The sequence below is a fragment of the Mesoplodon densirostris genome, chromosome 7, assembly GCF_025265405.1.
Source record: "Mesoplodon densirostris isolate mMesDen1 chromosome 7, mMesDen1 primary haplotype, whole genome shotgun sequence".
Taxonomy (NCBI): Eukaryota; Metazoa; Chordata; class Mammalia; order Artiodactyla; family Ziphiidae; genus Mesoplodon; species Mesoplodon densirostris.
In genome coordinates this window covers 62100593-62120762 of record NC_082667.1, presented here as the reverse complement: position 1 = coordinate 62120762, position 20170 = coordinate 62100593, and the positions used below count along the sequence as shown (strand labels likewise).

The 20170-nt window shown below is 39.3% G+C and overlaps 4 protein-coding genes across 4 annotated transcripts in view; all 4 read left to right on the top strand.

Annotated features, from left to right (window-relative positions):
* Window positions 1-20170, top strand: part of LOC132494182 (olfactory receptor 51F2-like) — a 97027-nt gene that overhangs the window by 38762 nt on the left and 38095 nt on the right.
* LOC132492993 (hemoglobin subunit beta-like) lies at window positions 924-2112 on the top strand. The gene is made up of 3 exons (XM_060102979.1): window positions 924-1015; window positions 1144-1366; window positions 1984-2112. The coding sequence occupies exons 1-3, from the start codon at window positions 924-926 to the stop codon at window positions 2110-2112; spliced, it is 444 nt and encodes a 147-aa protein (XP_059958962.1).
* LOC132492997 (hemoglobin subunit beta-like) lies at window positions 8547-9737 on the top strand. The gene is made up of 3 exons (XM_060102998.1): window positions 8547-8638; window positions 8767-8989; window positions 9609-9737. Exons 1-3 carry the CDS (start codon window positions 8547-8549, stop codon window positions 9735-9737), a joined length of 444 nt encoding a protein of 147 aa, XP_059958981.1.
* On the top strand, window positions 16403-17806 carry LOC132492996 (hemoglobin subunit beta). The gene is made up of 3 exons (XM_060102997.1): window positions 16403-16494; window positions 16623-16845; window positions 17678-17806. Exons 1-3 carry the CDS (start codon window positions 16403-16405, stop codon window positions 17804-17806), a joined length of 444 nt encoding a protein of 147 aa, XP_059958980.1.

The window sequence follows — 20170 nt, the reverse complement described above, 5'->3', positions numbered from 1 at the left end:
TGTGCTCCGCAACGGGAGAGGCCACAGCAGTGAGAGGCCCACGTACCACAAAAAAAAAAAAAAAAAGTGCATTGTCTGTCATTTTTGAAAAGGTAGTGGTAGTGGTTTATATGATGCATTATGATCTATTCCTCTGTGCCCTGTTTTTTTTTTTTTTTTTGCGATACACGGGCCTCTCACTGTTGTGGCCTCTCCCATTTAGGAAGTTGTACTTATGCAAGTACTTATGCAATAGGTATCAGATATTTTTCTTTATTTCTCATTAAATTGTTCCCATTATAATCCATGCTCCCCAAACCTATTTCAGTAGGTGGTAGAGAGACAATATTTATTATTTTTCTTTCACTTAATGGACATTTATTTCAATGAAGGGATGGGAAAGGAAAGAATTTTGTGACCCAAAGTATTATACAAAGGAGAAAGAAAGTTAAATCTATAGAAAAATATTTATCCACTCCAACAACTTATAAACATATCTAGAAACAAAGTGAAGCTCCATATAGAGTCAACTTGATAAAATTTTTACTTTCTAGGTTTTAGTTTTCTTATGTATGAATTGAAAGAGTTGGATGGGTTAAACTGTAAGATACATTCCACAATGTTGACTAAAACATTTATGCATAGAGACTGGCAGTATATTTGTAGAAGCTACTGATGAAGGAAATGAAGCTGGGAGGTAAGTTCAGGGAGAGCAGGGTTTCTGAGTCCGACACGCTGGACCAGACAATCACAGATGAAGGGAACTGAGGAACAAGAGTGCATCTCACATTCCCCCAAACCAATGAACTTGTGTTGTGCCCTGGGCCAACCTGCTCTCAGAAGCAGGGAGGGCAGGAAGCTGGGTGGGGCTTACAAGGAAGAGCAGGGCTAGGGGCTGCTTACACTAGCTTCTGACACAACTAACAAATACACAAACAGACACCATGGTGCATCTGACTGGTGAGGAGAAGTCTGCCGTCGCTGCCCTATGGGCCAAGGTGAATGTGGAGGAAGTTGGTGGTGAGGCCCTGGGCAGGTACATATCCAGCTGACAGGCACGCTTAAGGAGAGTGAATGGCAGCTGGGCACGTGGAGACAGAGCAATCCCCTGAGATCCTGACAGGTGCTGACTCCCTCTGTCCTTTTGCTGTTTTCACCCCTTAGGCTGCTGGTTGTCTACCCCTGGACTCAGAGGTTCTTTGAGGCCTTTGGGGACCTGTCCACTGCTGATGCTGTTATGAAAAACCCTAATGTGAAGAAACATGGCAAGAAGGTGCTAGGCTCCTTTAGTGACGGCCTCAAGCATCTCGACGACCTCAAGGGTACGTTTGCTGCGCTCAGTGAGCTGCACTGTGACAAGCTGCACGTGGATCCTGGGAACTTCGGGGTGAGTCTATTGGACCCTCATTGTTCTCCATCTTCTTCTTTTTTGTGGTCAAGCTCGTGTCATGGGGAGAGGGCTCAATGGCAGGATGCAGTTTAGAATGGAAGAGAGGTATTCTGCTTACGGCACTATGGACTCCTCGGGACCATTTTGTTTATTTTAGTTTATTTTACCCTGTTTGCTCACAACCATCACCTCATCTTATTCATTCTTGTTCTCCTCTGTTTGTTCTCTGCAATGCTTTCTCCTTTTTTAATCACACTTTATTTTCACTGTCTAACTTTAAAAAAAGACTTTCCTTGTTATCCACTTTAAAAAATGTTAATCTAATATTTTCCTCTTATCTCTTCCTTTTGAAGGAAGGAGGATAAAATGTTGTATTGCTTCTTGAAATGGTTCTAAAGAATAAAAATGAAAACGTTCTGGATTAAGGCAGAAAGAGAGAAACATTTCTAAATATAAATTCAGGCTGATATGGATGGATTCACATAAGTAGCAACACCGACACTTCAGCTACCTTTCTGCTTATACCCTAGGGACACAGTTTGGGATGAGACTTAAATACTCTAAGCTGGATCCCTCTACTAACCATGCTCTTGCTTTTTATCTCTTCCACACAGCTCCTAGGCAACGTGCTGGTGGTTGTGCTGGCTCATCACTTTGGCAAGGAATTCACCCCGGAGGTTCAGGCTGCCTATCAGAAGGTGGTGGCCGGTGTGGCTAACGCCTTGGCCCACAAGTACCATTGAGATCCTGGCCTATTTCTTGGTGACCATTGGAAGACCATATTTCCCTAGATTCTATTTTCTGAACATGGGGAAATAATGTCTATCCTCAAGGGTATGGCTTCTGCCTAATAAAGAACTTTCAGCACAATTTCCTGATTCCTTTTACTCATTTTTTCCCCTAAGGATATGGGAAAGTCCCTGAAGGTCTACAGATAGGGTGCCTTTGTGTCTCATACAAAGAGGTTAAGGGAAATGAGAAAATGCAGGGGGCCATACACAGTCAATAATGGATGAAACTTTTATCTTAAGGCGTAAAAACTGTCAAGAAGATTTGAAATATAGAGAGGATACCGGCATTACAGGGGCTCTATGGGGGACCTCAAACCTAAGACAGAAACTTCAGGTTAATGTTCTGATCCATTTCCAGTAATTACTCAAAAAATAATGTGCTCAAGCAGAGACATAATGATTGCTCAAAGTACTGTTGTGTCTCCTTTTTTCCTACTTCTCTTGCTTGCATGCTGTAGGCAGCAATGCTATACTACATCAGATGTTCCTGTTCTAAGGCATAACCTCACTCACTCACTTGCCGCAAAAGACCTCAAAATTAACCCTACCCTCCCTTTTGAGGCAAAGTTCATAGCTCACATATCACCTGCTTACATATCTTTTGACCCTGGTCTCAATGAACTTTCCAGTATTGCTTAAGGAAATCCTTCCAAACCCTGCCCCTACCTTTACCCACTTTTCACTTTTCTTCCTATCAAGCACACTCACCCTCCATTCTGTATAAGCATTTATGCGTATTTTGTACTATCCTACGTGACTACTGTGCCTTTTGTAGTAGGTCCTCCATAGTCAGTAAATGTATACTTATTAAATGAAATAATCAATGAATGAATAATTATTTCTTGTCTTAGAACTCCTGGGAATAGAGGACAATCCAAACAATAGACCATTGCATAGAGTTTCTTTATGTTAATGCACAAAGAAAGTAAACCACTGAGGAAGCATATAGGAAAATAAACCGCTCATCAGACAGTTGCTCTGTCATCATAGGTAATAAAGTATCTATGAGCATTATTTTTGTCAAATGTAACATTAGAAGGATTTTGAGAACCTTCTAACTTATATGCATTTCTTTAAATCTATATCATGTTCCTGTTGATTAATTTTAGACTTACTTGACTACCTGAAACAGAACATGTTGCTTCCATCTATAAAAAGTGTTCTTATAATAATTCTGTTTCACTGCCAGGTTATAGACAATGCATTACAGTTTACTGTTTCACCACTATACTGTGAATCAACTGAAGGCAGAAGATTTTTTAAGTATTTATTTGTTTCTTCTCAGGTCATTGCACACAGTAGGCACTGAGAACGCTTTTCATCCCAACAGTATGTTTAAGAACCACCTGGTTACATCCCAGAAGCAGAGAAGCCTCAGGAGGATTCTAGGAAGTTTCCTTTCACACTCTTGAGCACAGAAAAGTCGTCATAAGAATCAGACATTAGGAGACAAAGAGATTTCCAAAGGATTAGAAAGAGGGTAAGAGAGGCTGTGGGTTTCACAATCTGGAAATGAGGAAACAAAGTACCATTCTTCCCTCTAAATGGTCATAAAAAATAAAAAATATATAAAGACTTACTACACTCTCTTTTGTTCCTTCACCTCTGAAACTGGCCAATGAATCTAGACAAGAAGTTGGGCCTGAAAATCTCCAATACTGGAGAATTCAGGAGAACATCACTGGGATAAGACTTGGATCAATTTCAAACGATTACTATATACTAGGTGTTGGTGTCTCCACATCGGGAGTGAGGAAGTCAAGGGATGGAAGGAGACTCTGGCAGCTTTTTATATGCTTTCATTCCTTGTTAAAGTGGAGCTTCTGTAAAAGTCTAGGAGTAAAATTAATTCCTTAGCATTTGATTTCAATTTTATGTGATGATTTACCCAATGGTAATTTCTATTTCCTGCTACCATGTTGCTTTATAGACTATGTTCAGTATGTGTTCATGAAGATGAGGTATGTGTGTGGAAGAAAGAGAGATGGAAAACGAGAGGAGGCAAAGAGAGAGAGCCGGAGCCAGAGAGTCAGAGAGAGACGGAAAGGGAGGGGAGAAGGGTGGCGATGAGAGAGAAAGGGAAGTAACAAATAGTGTGCATTACGTTCCATAATCATTTTAAAATAATTTAATGTCAAGGGAATTCAGCATAATATTCTAGATTATCCATCTCTTGAGCCTCAGAGAAGGGCCCTGAAGGTTTGGATTTAGGATTTAATGCCTTACATATTTGTAAACTGTTTCCAGACTGAAGCCACGATTCTACCTCTAAAGATGAACAGTTCCAAATTTAACTTGGGAGAGACTGTCCCTTTGCTCTTGATATGTCAGTACCATAGCCCACTTATGAGGTAAGCAAAGCTAATTCTGAATGAAAATCTGAGCCCAATAGAGGAAATATTATTAAGGATGTTACTAACTGAGACATTAACTCTTCTGTAATAATTAGAATATAATTCCTTTATCAAAGTTATGGTTATACTGAATTTATTGTTTTATAGACAGAAATATGACTTTTTTTCTTTTTAAATGAGTTAATCCATACTGTTCTTAAACTATTCTGTGTGTATGACCTCTGTTTCTATGAATTCTGCTCTTCATGGAGCATTTTTCTTTTATTTAATTGTATTTATTTAATTTAGTTTCAATTTATTTTGTTATATTTTATTTTGCTTTATTATTTTTGCAAGAATGCCAAAACTGTAGTAAGTAAGATATTGTGTATCTGGGAGAGGAGTAAATAATAACTGCTTTACCCAGAAACATATAGATTAGATTGCTGAAATGGTCTACTTGGGGAATTAAAATTGAACACTAGAGCATGTACAAAAGAGTTCTAAATGAAAAGTAATTTTTGAAACAGATGATAAAACCACACATCTCTGGATAAATGACATGATTCTCTTGAAGAAAGTTAATAATCATCCTCTTAATTATATTCAGACTAGGCCCATCTGGTATAGAACATTTGGAATTAGTTAAACTTGACCGACTAGAGTAAAGGAAAAAGAAAAATAAAAAAACTCTCTCTCGGGGACTTGTAGCATGTGTGTGTGTGTGGAGGGGGGCAGGGGGACATGCACGTGTGTGTTTAGTGCTCACTGCGGCTGGAATCAAAGTAGAGCAGACATGCTGTGGATCCCTTCACAGACTACAAATTAGCTCACAATGATGAAGGTGTCAGTGGGCCTGAGAAGTGTTCCAGAACCTTTGAGTGCTGACTTGGATTTGAGCTTGAGGCTCTGAACATACACCATTTATCACACAATTCACTCTTCCTTATATTTGCCTGGTATGTCTGAGCTTTTGATGCCTTATTACAACTTGAAGCCTTGTCCCTGCAGGGTTATGATAATAGAAGGAGAAACCTGTTTAACTCTTTAATCATACCAAGTAGCAACAGTGAAACAAAGCAGCAACTCTTGCCCTGAGACTTGGATGGTGCTGGCTGCCACAGTTGTCCACACAAAAAAAGTGGCTCATAGGCCATCCACGGCAGAGGAAGGCATAAGAAAGAAGACACAACTCCAATAAAGAAGTTAAAAAAAAAAAAAAGAAGACACAATTGAAGAAGTTAGGTGTATATGTATACAACGGAATATTACCCAGCCATAAGAACAACATGGATTGACCTGGAGGGTATTATGCTTGGTTAAATAAGTCAGACAGAGAGAGGCAAATACTGCATGTTGTCACTTTTATGTGGAATCTGAAAAACAAAACAAACAAATTCATATAAATAAAGAAAAAGAGACTCACAGATATAGAGAGCAAACTATTGGTTAGCAGTGGGAAGAGATGAGAGGGGAGGGTCAGGATAGGGGTAGGGAATTAAGAGGTACAAACTACCATGTATAAAATAGATAAGCAACAATGATATATTGTATAGCACTGGAATTATAGCTATTATCTTGTAATAGCTTTTAATGGAGTATAATCTATAAAAGTACTAAATAAATTACTATGCTGTACACCTGAAACTAATATAATAGTGTAGATCAACTATACTTCAATTAAAATTAATTAATTAAATTAAAATTAAAATCAAAAGAATTTAGGGAAACCACCTCTGAAAACAGGAAATGGTAGGGGAAGTCTTTAAGTAGGTGCTATTTCTGTCAGTCAAGACGGCAAAATTGTAGCCTTGACAATTTGGCTCTTTACAGGATAATATAGACATGTTCTATACTATTATTTAGTAAGTTCCATGAGTTTTCTATGACACAGGTTTCCTGAAAAGATATGTCCAAACTTCCCCAGAAGTGGTCCTTTCACGTACATATGCCTGACCTCTGATATCAGGAGTCTGAAATAGGGTCTTGAAAAGAGTACAAATGTAAAACAATGATAAAGCTAATAGAGGTTTCAATTGAATAAAATGAAACTCAAAACCTAAAGGTCAAACCAAATGTGGGGTTGGTTTTTTTGGTTGTTTTTGTTTTTAACATTTAAAACATTTGAAAGATGTCTTTCCCCAGAAGTCAACATGTAAAATTTTTTTCCCAAGGATAGAACAATAGTAAGATCCTCTTTGCTTCAATGTTTTAGAAAAGAATGAATATAAACTGAAAATGATTAAATTCTATCATTTTTACCCCTATAATCTTTTTTGGGCATATAAGTCTGCCCTAACCTCCAGATAGCAAAACAAGAACCAAGATTTTCTTACATGTCTGAGAATAGTCAGAGTGAATTTGTTCACAAGTGCTTGATGGGGCTTAAGACAGATAAAGGGTTGAGGAATCTTTATCTAGCAATGATGGAGAAAATATTTTGGAAAATGGATCAATGAAAGTGGGAATTTTATGTATTTCTTTGGAACAATGAGAAATAGAGACATCCTTTTCTCCTAGTTCACCAAAAAATTATTTTAGTTGGAGTTTCAGAGCCTTAGAGCTGAAAGGATGAGAGATTTTTGTTAAACATGTGTTGCCAATGATGACACAGAGGAGAGAAAGGTGATTCTAGACATCAAGGTGCCCGAATCAGGAGATCCTAAAGTAGGAGAAACATGGTGAGTAAAAATTGTCTTGCACTTTACTCACTGAAAGGAAATGAGAATTCAGGAAGCAGGCAAGATGCAGAAGGTAGAGATGAGGAAAAGTCGGGAACATAACTAATAGGGGCACTTGAGATCTTATGCTGAGCTCAGAAATGCTTGCTGCTTTTGCTTTTTTCATTGAATTTTTTAATAGTAAGAAGCAGAGCTCTATACTTATAGAGAAGGTTTTCCTGCCTAAGAAGTTAACAGGATTTATTACATGGAGAAAAAAGAGGGAGAAGGAATATTGGAAAAGCTGTACATATAGAGGAATGAATTTTAGTAAAAGAAGGAGCAAACAAACAAAAATATAGAGAGAAAATAGAATTATGAGTGATGAATTTAAATAAGAGAAATTGTTATAAACACAGCATTCTTAGTGGCCTAGGGGAGGAAAAGAAATAATCTGAACCAAGGTTAGAATGCCTTTCCACATTTTTACCCCTCCTTTTAAATCATGGAGAAGTTTCTCTGTTCTCCCAGACCCTTTCCCAGGTCAGTCCAGGAAGAAACAAGTTATATGCCTCTGTTTAGTCTTTGAAAACATTGCTTCCCTCAGGGTAACTAAAACCTTGGAGATGTGATCAATTTTTTACTTATTTGTGTTTCTTACTACACTGAGAGATCTCTGTTTTCATCTATGGATTCCCAAACCCTAACAGAGGAACTATCTCACAGGACCTCTCGATTCATATTTCTATTTTTCTATCATTATTTATTTGGTCATAAATTAAGAAAAAAATGAATGAGTAGATGAATGAATGAATGAATATTTGTTTTCTTACCAGAAGGATTTAATCCCAATCAAGAGAAGAAATGAGATACATACTTAGAACTAGGGCAGAGGTTTTATCCTTGCTGTCCTTGTAATAGTTTTGCATATTCTGAAGGCACAGGATATGATCCATCCATAGAGTCTTAAGTGGAATCACAGTGGGCAAATCTCTTCCACATTCTGGACCTCAGATTCTTCAGTTGTGTACTAAGAAAATAGAGGAGGCAGTCTCTAAGAGATTACTACACTGTGATTCTAAAAATTGTACAAGTAAATTTGCCAAGGATGATGATTTTAGTAGCAATTTGTATTGCTGGAATGAGTGGGACCTGGAGATACCCAGAGAGAGGGCTGAAGGCCTGGAGTCAGTGCAGGAATGCTATGGAGATGTATGGCTCTCATCATTCAAGCCTCACCCTGTGCAACCACACCCCAGCATGGGCCAATCTTGTCACAGAAGCAGGGATGGCAGGAGGCAGGGCTGGGCATAAAAGGAAGAGCAAGGCCAGAGGCTGCTTGCACTTGCTTCTGACACAACCGTGTTCACTAGCAACTACACGAACAGACACCATGGTGCATCTGACTGGCGAGGAGAAGTCTGCCGTCGCTGCCCTATGGGCCAAGGTGAACGTGGAGGAAGTTGGTGGTGAGGCCCTGGGCAGGTACGTATCCAGCTGACAGGCACGCTTAAGGAGAGTGAATGGCAGCTGGGCACGTGGAGACAGAGCAATCCCCTGAGATCCTGACAGGTGCTGACTCCCTCTGTCCTTTTGCTGTTTTCACCCCTTAGGCTGCTGGTTGTCTACCCCTGGACTCAGAGGTTCTTTGAGGCCTTTGGGGACCTGTCCACTGCTGATGCTGTTATGAAAAACCCTAATGTGAAGAAACATGGCAAGAAGGTGCTAGGCTCCTTTAGTGACGGCCTCAAGCATCTCGACGACCTCAAGGGAACGTTTGCTGCGCTCAGTGAGCTGCACTGTGACAAGCTGCACGTGGATCCTGAGAACTTCAAGGTGAGTCTATGGGACCCTTAATGGTCTCCTTCTTCTTCTTTTTTGTGGTCAAGCTCGTGTCATGGGGAGAGGGCTCAATGGCAGGATGCAGTTTAGAATGGAAGAGAAGTATTCTGCTTAAGGCACTATGGACTCCCGGGACCATTTTTTAATTTTAGTTTATTTTACCCTGTTTGCTCACAACCATCACCTCCTCTTTTTCATTCTTGTTCTCCTCTGTTTTGTTCTCTGCAATGTCTTCTCCTTTTTAAATCACACTATATTTAGAGTGCCTAATTTAAAAAAAAAAGACTTTCTTTTTTTATCCACTTAAAAAATGCTAGCTAATAATTTCCTCTTATCTCTTCCTTTAGAAGGAAGGAGGATAAAATGTTGTATTGCTTCTTGAAATGGTTCTAAAGAATAAAAATGAAAACACATTCTGGATTAAGACAGAAAGAGAGAAACATTTCTAAATATAAATTCAGGCTGATATGGATGGATTCACATAAGTAATAACACTGACACTTCAGCTACCTTTCTGCTTATACCCTAGGGACACAGTTTGGGATGAGACTTAAATACTCTAAGCTGGATCCCTCTACTAACCATGCTCTTGCTTTTTATCTCTTCCACACAGCTCCTAGGCAACGTGCTGGTGGTTGTGCTGGCTCGTCATTTTGGCAAGGAATTCACCCCGGAGGTTCAGGCTGCCTATCAGAAGGTGGTGGCCGGTGTGGCTAACGCCTTGGCCCACAAGTACCATTGAGATCCTGGCCTATTTCTTGGTGACCATTGGAAGACCATATTTCCCTAGATTCTATTTTCTGAACATGGGGAAATAATGTTTAACCTCAAGGGTATGGCTTCTGCCTAATAAAGAACTTTCAGCACAATTTCCTGATTCCTTTTACTCATTTTTTTCCCCTAAGGATATGGGAAAGTCCCTGAAGGTCTACAGATAGGGTGCCTTTGTGTCTCATACAAAGAAGTCAAGGGAAATGAGAAAAGGAAGGGGGCCATACACAGTCAATAATGGATGAAACTTCTATCTTAAGGAGTAATAACTGTCAAGAAGATTTGAAATATAGAGAGGATACTGGCATTACAGGGGCTCTATGGGAGACCTCAAACCTAAGACAGAAACTTCAGGTTAATGTTCTAATCCATTTCCAGTAATTACTCAAAAAATAATGTGCTCAAGCAGAGACATAATGATTGCTCAAAGTACTGTTGTGTCTCCTTTTTTCCTACTTCTCTTGCTTGCATGCTGTAGGCAGCAATGCTATATTACATCAGATATTCCTGTTCTAAGGCATAACCTCCCTCTCTCACTTGCCCCAACAGACCTCAAAATTAACCCTACCCACCCTTTTGAGGTAAAGTTCAGTGTTCACATACCACCTGCTTACATATTTTTTGACCCTGGTCTCAATGAACTTTCCAGTATTGCCTAAGGAAATCTTTCCATACCACCACCCCCACCTTCACCCACTTTTCACTTTTCTTCCTATCAAGCACACTCACCCTCCATGCTGTATAAGCATTCCTGCATATTTTGTAATATCCCACGTGACTACTGTGCCTTTTATAGTAGGTCCTCCATAGACAGTAAATGTATACATATTAAATGAAATAATCAATGAATGAGTAATTATTTCTTGTCTTAGAACTCCTGGGAATAGAGGACAATCCAAACAATAGACCATTGCATAGAGTTTCTTTATGTTAATGCACAAAGAAAGTAAACCACTGAGGAAGCATATAGGAAAATAAACCGCTCATCAGATATTTGCTGTGTCATCATAGGTAATAAAGTATCTATGAGCATTATTTTTGCCAAATGTAACATTAGAAGGATTTCGAGAACCTTCTAACTTATATGCATTTCTTTAAATCTATATCATGTTCCTGTTGATTAATTTTAGACTTACTTGACTACCTGAAACAGAACATGTTGCTTCCATCTATAAAAAGTGTTTTTATAATAATTCTGTTTCACTACCAGGTTATAGACAATGCATTACAGTTTACTGTTTCACCACTATACTGTGAATCAACTGAAGGCAGAAGATTTTTTAGGTATTTATTTGTTTCTTCTCAGGTCATTGCACACAGTAGACACTGAGAACGCTTTTCATCCCAACAGTATGTTTAAGAACCACCTGGTTACATCCCAGAAGCAGAGGAGCCTCAGGAGGATTCTAGGAAGTTTCCTTTCACACTCCTGAGCACAGAAAAGTCATCATAAGAATCAGACATTAGGAGACAAAGAGATTTCCAAAGGATTAGAAAGAGGGTAAGAGAGGCTCTGGGTTTCACAATCTGGAAATGAGGAAACAAAGTACCATTCTTCCCTCTAAATGGTCATAAAATATATATATATAAAGACTTACTACACTCTCTTTTGTTCCTTCACCTCTGAAACTGGTCAGTGAATCTAGACAAGAAGTTGGGCCTGAAAATCTCCAATACTGGAGAATTCAAGAGAACATCACTGGGATAAGACTTGGATCAATTTCAAATGATTACTATATACTAGGTGTTGCTGTCTCCACATCGGGAGTGAGGAAGTCAAGGGATGGAAGGAGACTCTGGCAGCTTTTTATGCTTTCATTCCTTGTTAAAGTGGAGCTTCTGTAAAAGTCTAGGAGTAAAATTAATTCCTTAGCATTTGATTTCAATTTTATGTGATAATTTACCGAATGGTTATTTCTATTTCCTGCTACCGTGTTGCTTTATAGACTATGTTCAGTATGTGTTCATGAAGATGGGGTATGTGTGTGGAAGAAAGAGAGATGGAAAACGAGAGGAGGCAAAGAGAGAGAGCCAGAGCCAGAGAGTCAGAGAGAGAGGGAAAGGGAGGGGAGAAGGAAGGCGGTGAGAGAGAAGGGGAAGTACCTAATACTCTGCATTACGTTCCATAACCATTTTAAAATAAACTAATTTAATGTCAAGGGAATTCAGCATAATATTCTAGATTTTCCATCTCTGGAGCCTCAGAGAAGCGCCCTGAAGGTTTGGCTTTAGGATTTAATGTCTTACATATTTGTAAACTGTTTCCAGACTGAAGCCACGATTCTGCCTCTAAAGATGAACAGTTCCAAATTTAACTTGGGAGAGACTGTCCCTTTGCTCTTGAAATGTCAGTACCATAACCCACTTATGAGGTAAGCAAAGCTAATTCTGAATGAAAATCTGGGCCCAATAGAGGAAATATTAATAAGGAAGTTACTAACTGAGACATTAACTCTTCTGTAATAATTAGAATATAATTCCTTTATCAAAGTTATGGTTATACTGAATTTATTGTTTTATAGACAGAAATATGACTTTTTTTCTTTTTAAATGAGTTAATCCATACTGTTCTTAAACTATTCTGTGTGTATGACCTCTGTTTCTATGAGTTCTGCTCTTCATGGAGCATTTTCATTTTATTTAATCGTATTTATTTAATTTAGTTTCAATTTATGTTGTTATATTTTATTTTACTTTATTATTTTTGCAAGAATGCCAAAACTGTGGTAACTAAGATATTGTGTATCTGGGAGAGGAGTAATAACTGCTTTACCCAGAAACATATAGATTAGATTGCTGAAATGGTCTACTTGGGGAATTAAAATTGAACACTAGAGCACGTACAAAAGAGTTCTAACTGAAAAGTAGTTTTTGAAACAGATGATAAAACCACACATCTGTGGATAAATGTCATGATTCTCTTGAAGAAATTAATAATCATCATCTTAATTATATTCAGACTAGGCCCATCTGGTATAGAACATTTGGAATTAGTTAAACTTGACCGACTAGAGTAAAGGAAAAAGAAAAATAAAAAAACTCTCTCTCGGGGACTTGTAGCATGTGTGTGTGTGTGGAGGGGGGCAGGGGGACATGCACGTGTGTGTTTAGTGCTCACTGCGGCTGGAATCAAAGTAGAGCAGACATGCTGTGGATCCCTTCACAGACTACAAATTAGCTCACAATGATGAAGGTGTCAGTGGGCCTGAGAAGTGTTCCAGAACCTTTGAGTGCTGACTTGGATTTGAGCTTGAGGCTCTGAACATACACCATTTATCACACAATTCACTCTTCCTTATATTTGCCTGGTATGTCTGAGCTTTTGATGCCTTATTACAACTTGAAGCCTTGTCCCTGCAGGGTTATGATAATAGAAGGAGAAACCTGTTTAACTCTTTAATCATACCAAGTAGCAACAGTGAAACAAAGCAGCAACTCTTGCCCTGAGACTTGGATGGTGCTGGCTGCCACAGTTGTCCACACAAAAGAGTGGCTCATAGGCCATCCACGGCAGAGGAAGGCATAAGAAAGAAGACACAACTCCAATAAAGATGTTAAAAAAAAAAAGAAAGAAGACACAATTGAAGAATTTAGGTGTGTATGTATACAACGGAATATTACTCAGCCATAAGAACAACATGGATTGACCTGGAGGGTATTATGCTTGGTTAAATAAGTCAGACAGAGAGAGGCAAATACTGCATGTTGTCACTTTTATGTGGAATCTGAAAAACAAAACAAACAAATTCATATAAATAAAGAAAAAGAGACTCACAGATATAGAGAGCAAACTATTGGTTAGCAGTGGGAAGAGATGAGAGGGGAGGGTCAGGATAGGGGTAGGGAATTAAGAGGTACAAACTACCATGTATAAAATAGATAAGCAACAATGATATATTGTATAGCACTGGAATTATAGCTATTATCTTGTAATAGCTTTTAATGGAGTATAATCTATAAAAGTACTAAATAAATTACTATGCTGTACACCTGAAACTAATATAATAGTGTAGATCAACTATACTTCAATTAAAATTAATTAATTAAATTAAAATCAAAAGAATTTAGGGAAACCACTTCTGAAAACAGGAAATGGTAGGGGAAGTCTTTAAGTAGGTGCTATTTCTGTCAGTCAAGACGGCAAAATTGTAGCCTTGACAATTTGGCTCTTTACAGGATAATATAGACATGTTCTATACTATTATTTAGTAAGTTCCATGAGTTTTCCATGACACAGGTTTCCTGAAAAGATATGTCCAAACTTCCCCAGAAGTGGTCCTTTCACGTACATATGCCTGACCTCTGATATCAGGAGTCTGAAATAGGGTCTTGAAAAGAGTACAAATGTAAAACAATGATAAAGCTAATAGAGGTTTCAATTGAATAAAATGAAACTCAAAACCTAAAGGTCAAACCAAATGTGGGGTTGGTTTTTTTGGTTGTTTTTGTTTTTAACATTTAAAACATTTGAAAGATGTCTTTCCCCAGAAGTCAACATGTAAAATTTTTTTCCCAAGGATAGAACAATAGTAAGATCCTCTTTGCTTCAATGTTTTAGAAAAGAATGAATATAAATTGAAAATGTTTAAATTCTATCTTTTTTACCCCTATAATCTTTTTTTTTTTTTTTTTTTTTTGCGGTACACGGGCCTCTCACTGTTGTGGCCTCTCCCGTTGCAGAGCACAGGCTCTGGACGCGCAGGCTCAGTGGCCATGGCTCACGGGCCCAGCCGCTCCGCGGCATGTGGGATTCTCCCGGACTGGGGCACGAACCCGTGTCCCCTGCATCAGCAGGCGGACTCTCAACAACTGCGCCACCAGGGAAGCCCCCCTATAATCTTTTTTTGGGCATATAATTCTGCCCTAACCTCCAGATAGCAAAACAAGAACCAAGATTTTCTTACATGTCTGAGAATAGTCAGAGTGAATTTGTTCACAAGTGCTCGATGGGGCTTGGGAGAGGTGAAAGGGTTGAGGAATCTTTATTTATCTAACAATGATGGAGAAAATATTTTGGAAAATGGAGCAATGAAAGTGGGAATTTTATGCATTTCTTTGGAACAATGAGAAATAGAGACGTCCTTTTCTCCTAGCTCACCTAAAAGTTATTTTAGTTGGAGTTTCAGAGCCTTAGAACTGAAAGGATGAGAGATTTTTGTTAAACATGTGTTGCCAATGATGACACAGAGGAGAGAAAGGTGATTCTAGACATCAAGGTGCCCGAATCAGGAGAGTCTAAGGTAGGAGAAACATGGTGAGTAAAAATCGTATGGCCCTTTCCTTACTGAAAGGAAATGAGAATTCAGGAAGCAGGCAAGATGCAGAAGGTAGAGATGAGGAAAAGTAGGGAACATAACTAATAGGGGCACTTGAGATCTTATGCTGAGCTCAGAAATGCTTGCTGCTTTTGCTTTTTCCATTGAATTTTTTAATAGTAAGAAGCAGAACTCTATACTTATAGAGAAGGTTTTCCTGCCTAAGAAGTTAACAGGATTTATTACATGGAGAAAAAAGAGGGAGAAGGAATATTGGAAAAGCTGTACATATAGAGGAATGAATTTTAGTAAAAGAAGGAGCAAAGAAACAAAATTACAGAGAGAAAATAGAATTATGAGTGATGAATTTAAATAAGAGAAATTGTTATAAACACAGCATTCTTAGTGGCCTAGGGGAGGAAAAGAAATAATCTGAACCCAGGTTAGAATGCCTTTCCACATTTTTACCCCTCCTTTTAAATTATGGAGAAGCTTCTCTGTTCTCCCAGACCCTTTCCCAGGTCAGTCCAGGAAGAAACAAGTTATATGCCTCTGCTTAGACTTTGAAAACATTGCTTCCCTCAGGGTAGCTAAAACCTTGGAGATGTGATCAATTTTTTACTTATTTGTGTTTCTTACTACACTGAGAGATCTCTGTTTTCATCTATGGATTCCCAAACCCTAACAGAGGAACTATCTCACAGGACCTCTCGATTCATATTTCTATTTTTCTATCATTATTTATTTGGTCATAAATTAAGAAAAAAATGAATGAGTAGATGAATGAATGAATATTTGTTTTCTTACCAGAAGGATTTAATCCCAATGAAGAGAGGAAAAGAGATACATACTTAGAACTAGGGCAGAGGTTTTATCCTTGCTGTCCTTGTAATAGTTTTGCATATTCTGAAGGCACAGGATATGATCCATCCATAGAGTCTTAAGTGGAATCACAGTGGGCAAATCCCTTCCACATTCTGGACCTCAGATTCTTCAGTTGTGTACTAAGAAAATAGAGGAGGCAGACTCTAAGAGATTACTACACTGTGATTCTAAAAATTGTACAAGTGAATTTGCCAAGGATGATGATTTTAGTAGCAATTTGTATTGCTGGAATGAGTGGGACCTGGAGATACCCAGAGAGAGGGCTGAAGGCCTGGAGTCAGTGACAGGAATGCCAAGGAGATGTATGGTTGTCATCATTGGTTGTCATCATTCAAGCCTCACCCTGTTGAACCACACCCCAGCATGGGCCAATCTGCTCAGAAAAGCAGAGAGGGCAGGAAGCAGGGCTGGGCATAAAAGGAAGAGCAAGGCCAGAGGCTGCTTACACTTGCTTCTGACACAACCGTGTTCACTAGCAACTACACGAACAGACACCATGGTGCATCTGACTGGTGAGGAGAAGTCTGCCGTCACTGCCCTATGGGCCAAGGTGAACGTGGAGGAAGTTGGTGGTGAGGCCCTGGGCAGGTACGTATCCAGCTGACAGGCACGCTTAAGGAGAGTGAATGGCAGCTGGGCACGTGGAGACAGAGCAATCCCCTGAGATCCTGACAGGTGCTGACTCCCTCTGTCCTTTTGCTGTTTTCACCCCTTAGGCTGCTGGTTGTCTACCCCTGGACTCAGAGGTTCTTTGAGGCCTTTGGGGACCTGTCCACTGCTGATGCTGTTATGAAAAACCCTAATGTGAAGAAACATGGCAAGAAGGTGCTAGGCTCCTTTAGTGACGGCCTCAAGCATCTCGACGACCTCAAGGGAACGTTTGCTGCGCTCAGTGAGCTGCACTGTGACAAGCTGCACGTGGATCCTGAGAACTTCAGGGTGAGTCTCTTGGACCCTCATTGTTCTCCATCTTCTTCTTTTTTGTGGTCAAGCTCGTGTCATGGGGAGAGGGCTCAATGGCAGGATGCAGTTTAGAATGGAAGAGAAGTATTCTGCTTAAGGCACTATGGACTCCCGGGACCATTTTTTAATTTTAGTTTATTTTACCCTGTTTGCTCACAACCATCACCTCCTCTTTTTCATTCTTGTTCTCCTCTGTTTTGTTCTCTGCAATGCCTTCTCCTTTATAAATCACACTTTATTTAGGGTGTCTAAATTTTAAAAAAGACTTTCTTTTTTTATCCAAAAATGTTAATCTAGGGCTTCCCTGGTGGCGCGGTGGTTGAGAGTCCGCCTGCCGATGCAGGGGACACAGGTTCGTGCCCCGATCCGGGAAGATTCCACATGCTGCGGAGCGGCTGGGCCCGTGAGCCGTGGCCACTGAGCCTGCGCGTCCGGAGCCTGTGCTCCGCAACGGGAGAGGCCACAACAGTGAGAGGCCCGCGTACCGCAAAAAAAAAAAAAAAAAAAAAAAGTTAATATTTTTCTCTTATCTCTTCCTTTTGAAGGAAGGAGGATAAAATGTTGTATTGCTTCGTGAAATGGTTCTAAAGAATAAAAATGAAAACACATTCTGGATTAAGGCAGAAAGAGAGAAACATTTCTAAATATAAATTCAGGCTGATATGGATGGATTCACATAAGTAATAACACTGACACTTCAGCTACCTTTCTGCTTATACCCTAGGGACACAGTTTGGGATGAGACTTAAATACTCTAAGCTGGATCCCTCTACTAACCATGCTCTTGCTTTTTATCTCTTCCACACAGCTCCTAGGCAACGTGCTGGTGGTTGTGCTGGCTCGTCATTTTGGCAAGGAATTCACCCCGGAGGTTCAGGCTGCCTATCAGAAGGTGGTGGCCGGTGTGGCTAACGCCTTGGCCCACAAGTACCATTGAGATCCTGGCCTATTTCTTGGTGACCATTGGAAGACCATATTTCCCTTGATTATATTTTCTGAACATGAGGAAATAATGTCTATCCTCAAGGGTATGGCTTCTGCCTAATAAAGAACTTTCAGCACAATTTCCTGATTCCTTTTACTCATTTTATTCCCTAAGGATATGGGAAAGTCCCTGAAGGTCTACAGATAGGGTGCCTTTGTGTCTTATACAAAGTGGTTAAGGGAAATGAGAAAAGGAAGGGGGCCATACACAGTCAGTAATGGATGAAACTTCTATCTTAAGGCGTAAAAACTGTCAAGAAGATTTGAAATATAGAGAGGATACCGGCATTACAGGGGCTCTATGGGGGACCTCAAACCTAAGACAGAAAGTTCAGGTTAATGCTCTGATTCATTTCCAGTAATTACTCAAAAAATAATGTGCTCAAACAGACACATAATTATTGCTCAAAGTACTGTTATGTCTCCTTTTATCCTACTTCTCTTGCTTCCATGCTGTAGGCAGCAATGCTATACTACATCAGATGTTCCTGTTCTAAGACATAACCTCCCTCTCTCACTTGCCCGAAAAGACCTCAAAATTAACCCTACTCTCCCTTTTGAGTTAAAGTTCAGTGATCACATACCACCTGCTCACATATCTTTTGACCCTGGTCTCAATGAACTTTCCAGTATTGCCTAAGGAAATCCTTCCAAACCCTGCCCCTACCTTTACCCACTTTTCACTTTTCTTCCTATCAAGCACACTCACCCTCCATTCTGTATAAGCATTTATGCGTATTTTGTACTATCCTACGTGACTACTGTGCCTTTTGTAGTAGGTCCTCCATAGTCAGTAAATGTATACTTATTAAATGAAATAATCAATGAATGAATAATTATTTCTTGTCTTAGAACTCCTGGGAATAGAGGACAATCCAAACAATAGACCATTGCATAGAGTTTCTTTATGTTAATGCACAAAGAAAGTAAACCACTGAGGAAGCATATAGGAAAATAAACCGCTCATCAGACAGTTGCTCTGTCATCATAGGTAATAAAGTATCTATGAGCATTATTTTTGTCAAATGTAACATTAGAAGGATTTTGAGAACCTTCTAACTTATATGCATTTCTTTAAATCTATATCATGTTCCTGTTGATTAATTTTAGACTTACTTGACTACCTGAAACAGAACATGTTGCTTCCATCTATAAAAAGTGTTCTTATAATAATTCTGTTTCACTGCCAGGTTATAGACAATGCATTACAGTTTACTGTTTCACCACTATACTGTGAATCAACTGAAGGCAGAAGATTTTTTAAGTATTTATTTGTTTCTTCTCAGGTCATTGCACACAGTAGGCACTGAGAACGCTTTTCATCCCAACAGTATGTTTAAGAACCACCTGGTTACATCCCAGAAGCAGAGGAGCCTCAGGAGGATTCTAGGAAGTTTCCTTTCACACTCTTGAGCACAGAAAAGTCGTCATAAGAATCAGACATTAGGAGACAAAGAGATTTCCAAAGGATTAGAAAGAGGGTAAGAGAGGCTGTGGGTTTCACAATCTGGAAATGAGGAAACAAAGTACCATTCTTCCCTCTAAATGGTCATAAAAAATAAAAAATATATAAAGACTTACTACACTCTCTTTTGTTCCTTCACCTCTGAAACTGGCCAATGAATCTAGACAAGAAGTTGGGCCTGAAAATCTCCAATACTGGAGAATTCAGGAGAACATCACTGGGATAAGACTTGGATCAATTTCAAACGATTACTATATACTAGGTGTTGGTGTCTCCACATCGGGAGTGAGGAAGTCAAGGGATGGAAGGAGACTCTGGCAGCTTTTTATATGCTTTCATTCCTTGTTAAAGTGGAGCTTCTGTAAAAGTCTAGGAGTAAAATTAATTCCTTAGCATTTGATTTCAATTTTATGTGATGATTTACCCAATGGTAATTTCTATTTCCTGCTACCATGTTGCTTTATAGACTATGTTCAGTATGTGTTCATGAAGATGAGGTATGTGTGTGGAAGAAAGAGAGATGGAAAACGAGAGGAGGCAAAGAGAGAGAGCCGGAGCCAGAGAGTCAGAGAGAGACGGAAAGGGAGGGGAGAAGGGTGGCGATGAGAGAGAAAGGGAAGTAACAAATAGTGTGCATTACGTTCCATAATCATTTTAAAATAAACTAATTTAATGTCAAGGGAATTCAGCATAATATTCTAGATTATCCATCTCTTGAGCCTCAGAGAAGGGCCCTGAATGTTTGGATTTAGGATTTAATGCCTTACATATTTGTAAACTGTTTCCAGACTGAAGCCACGATTCTACCTCTAAAGATGAACAGTTCCAAATTTAACTTGGGAGAGACTGTCC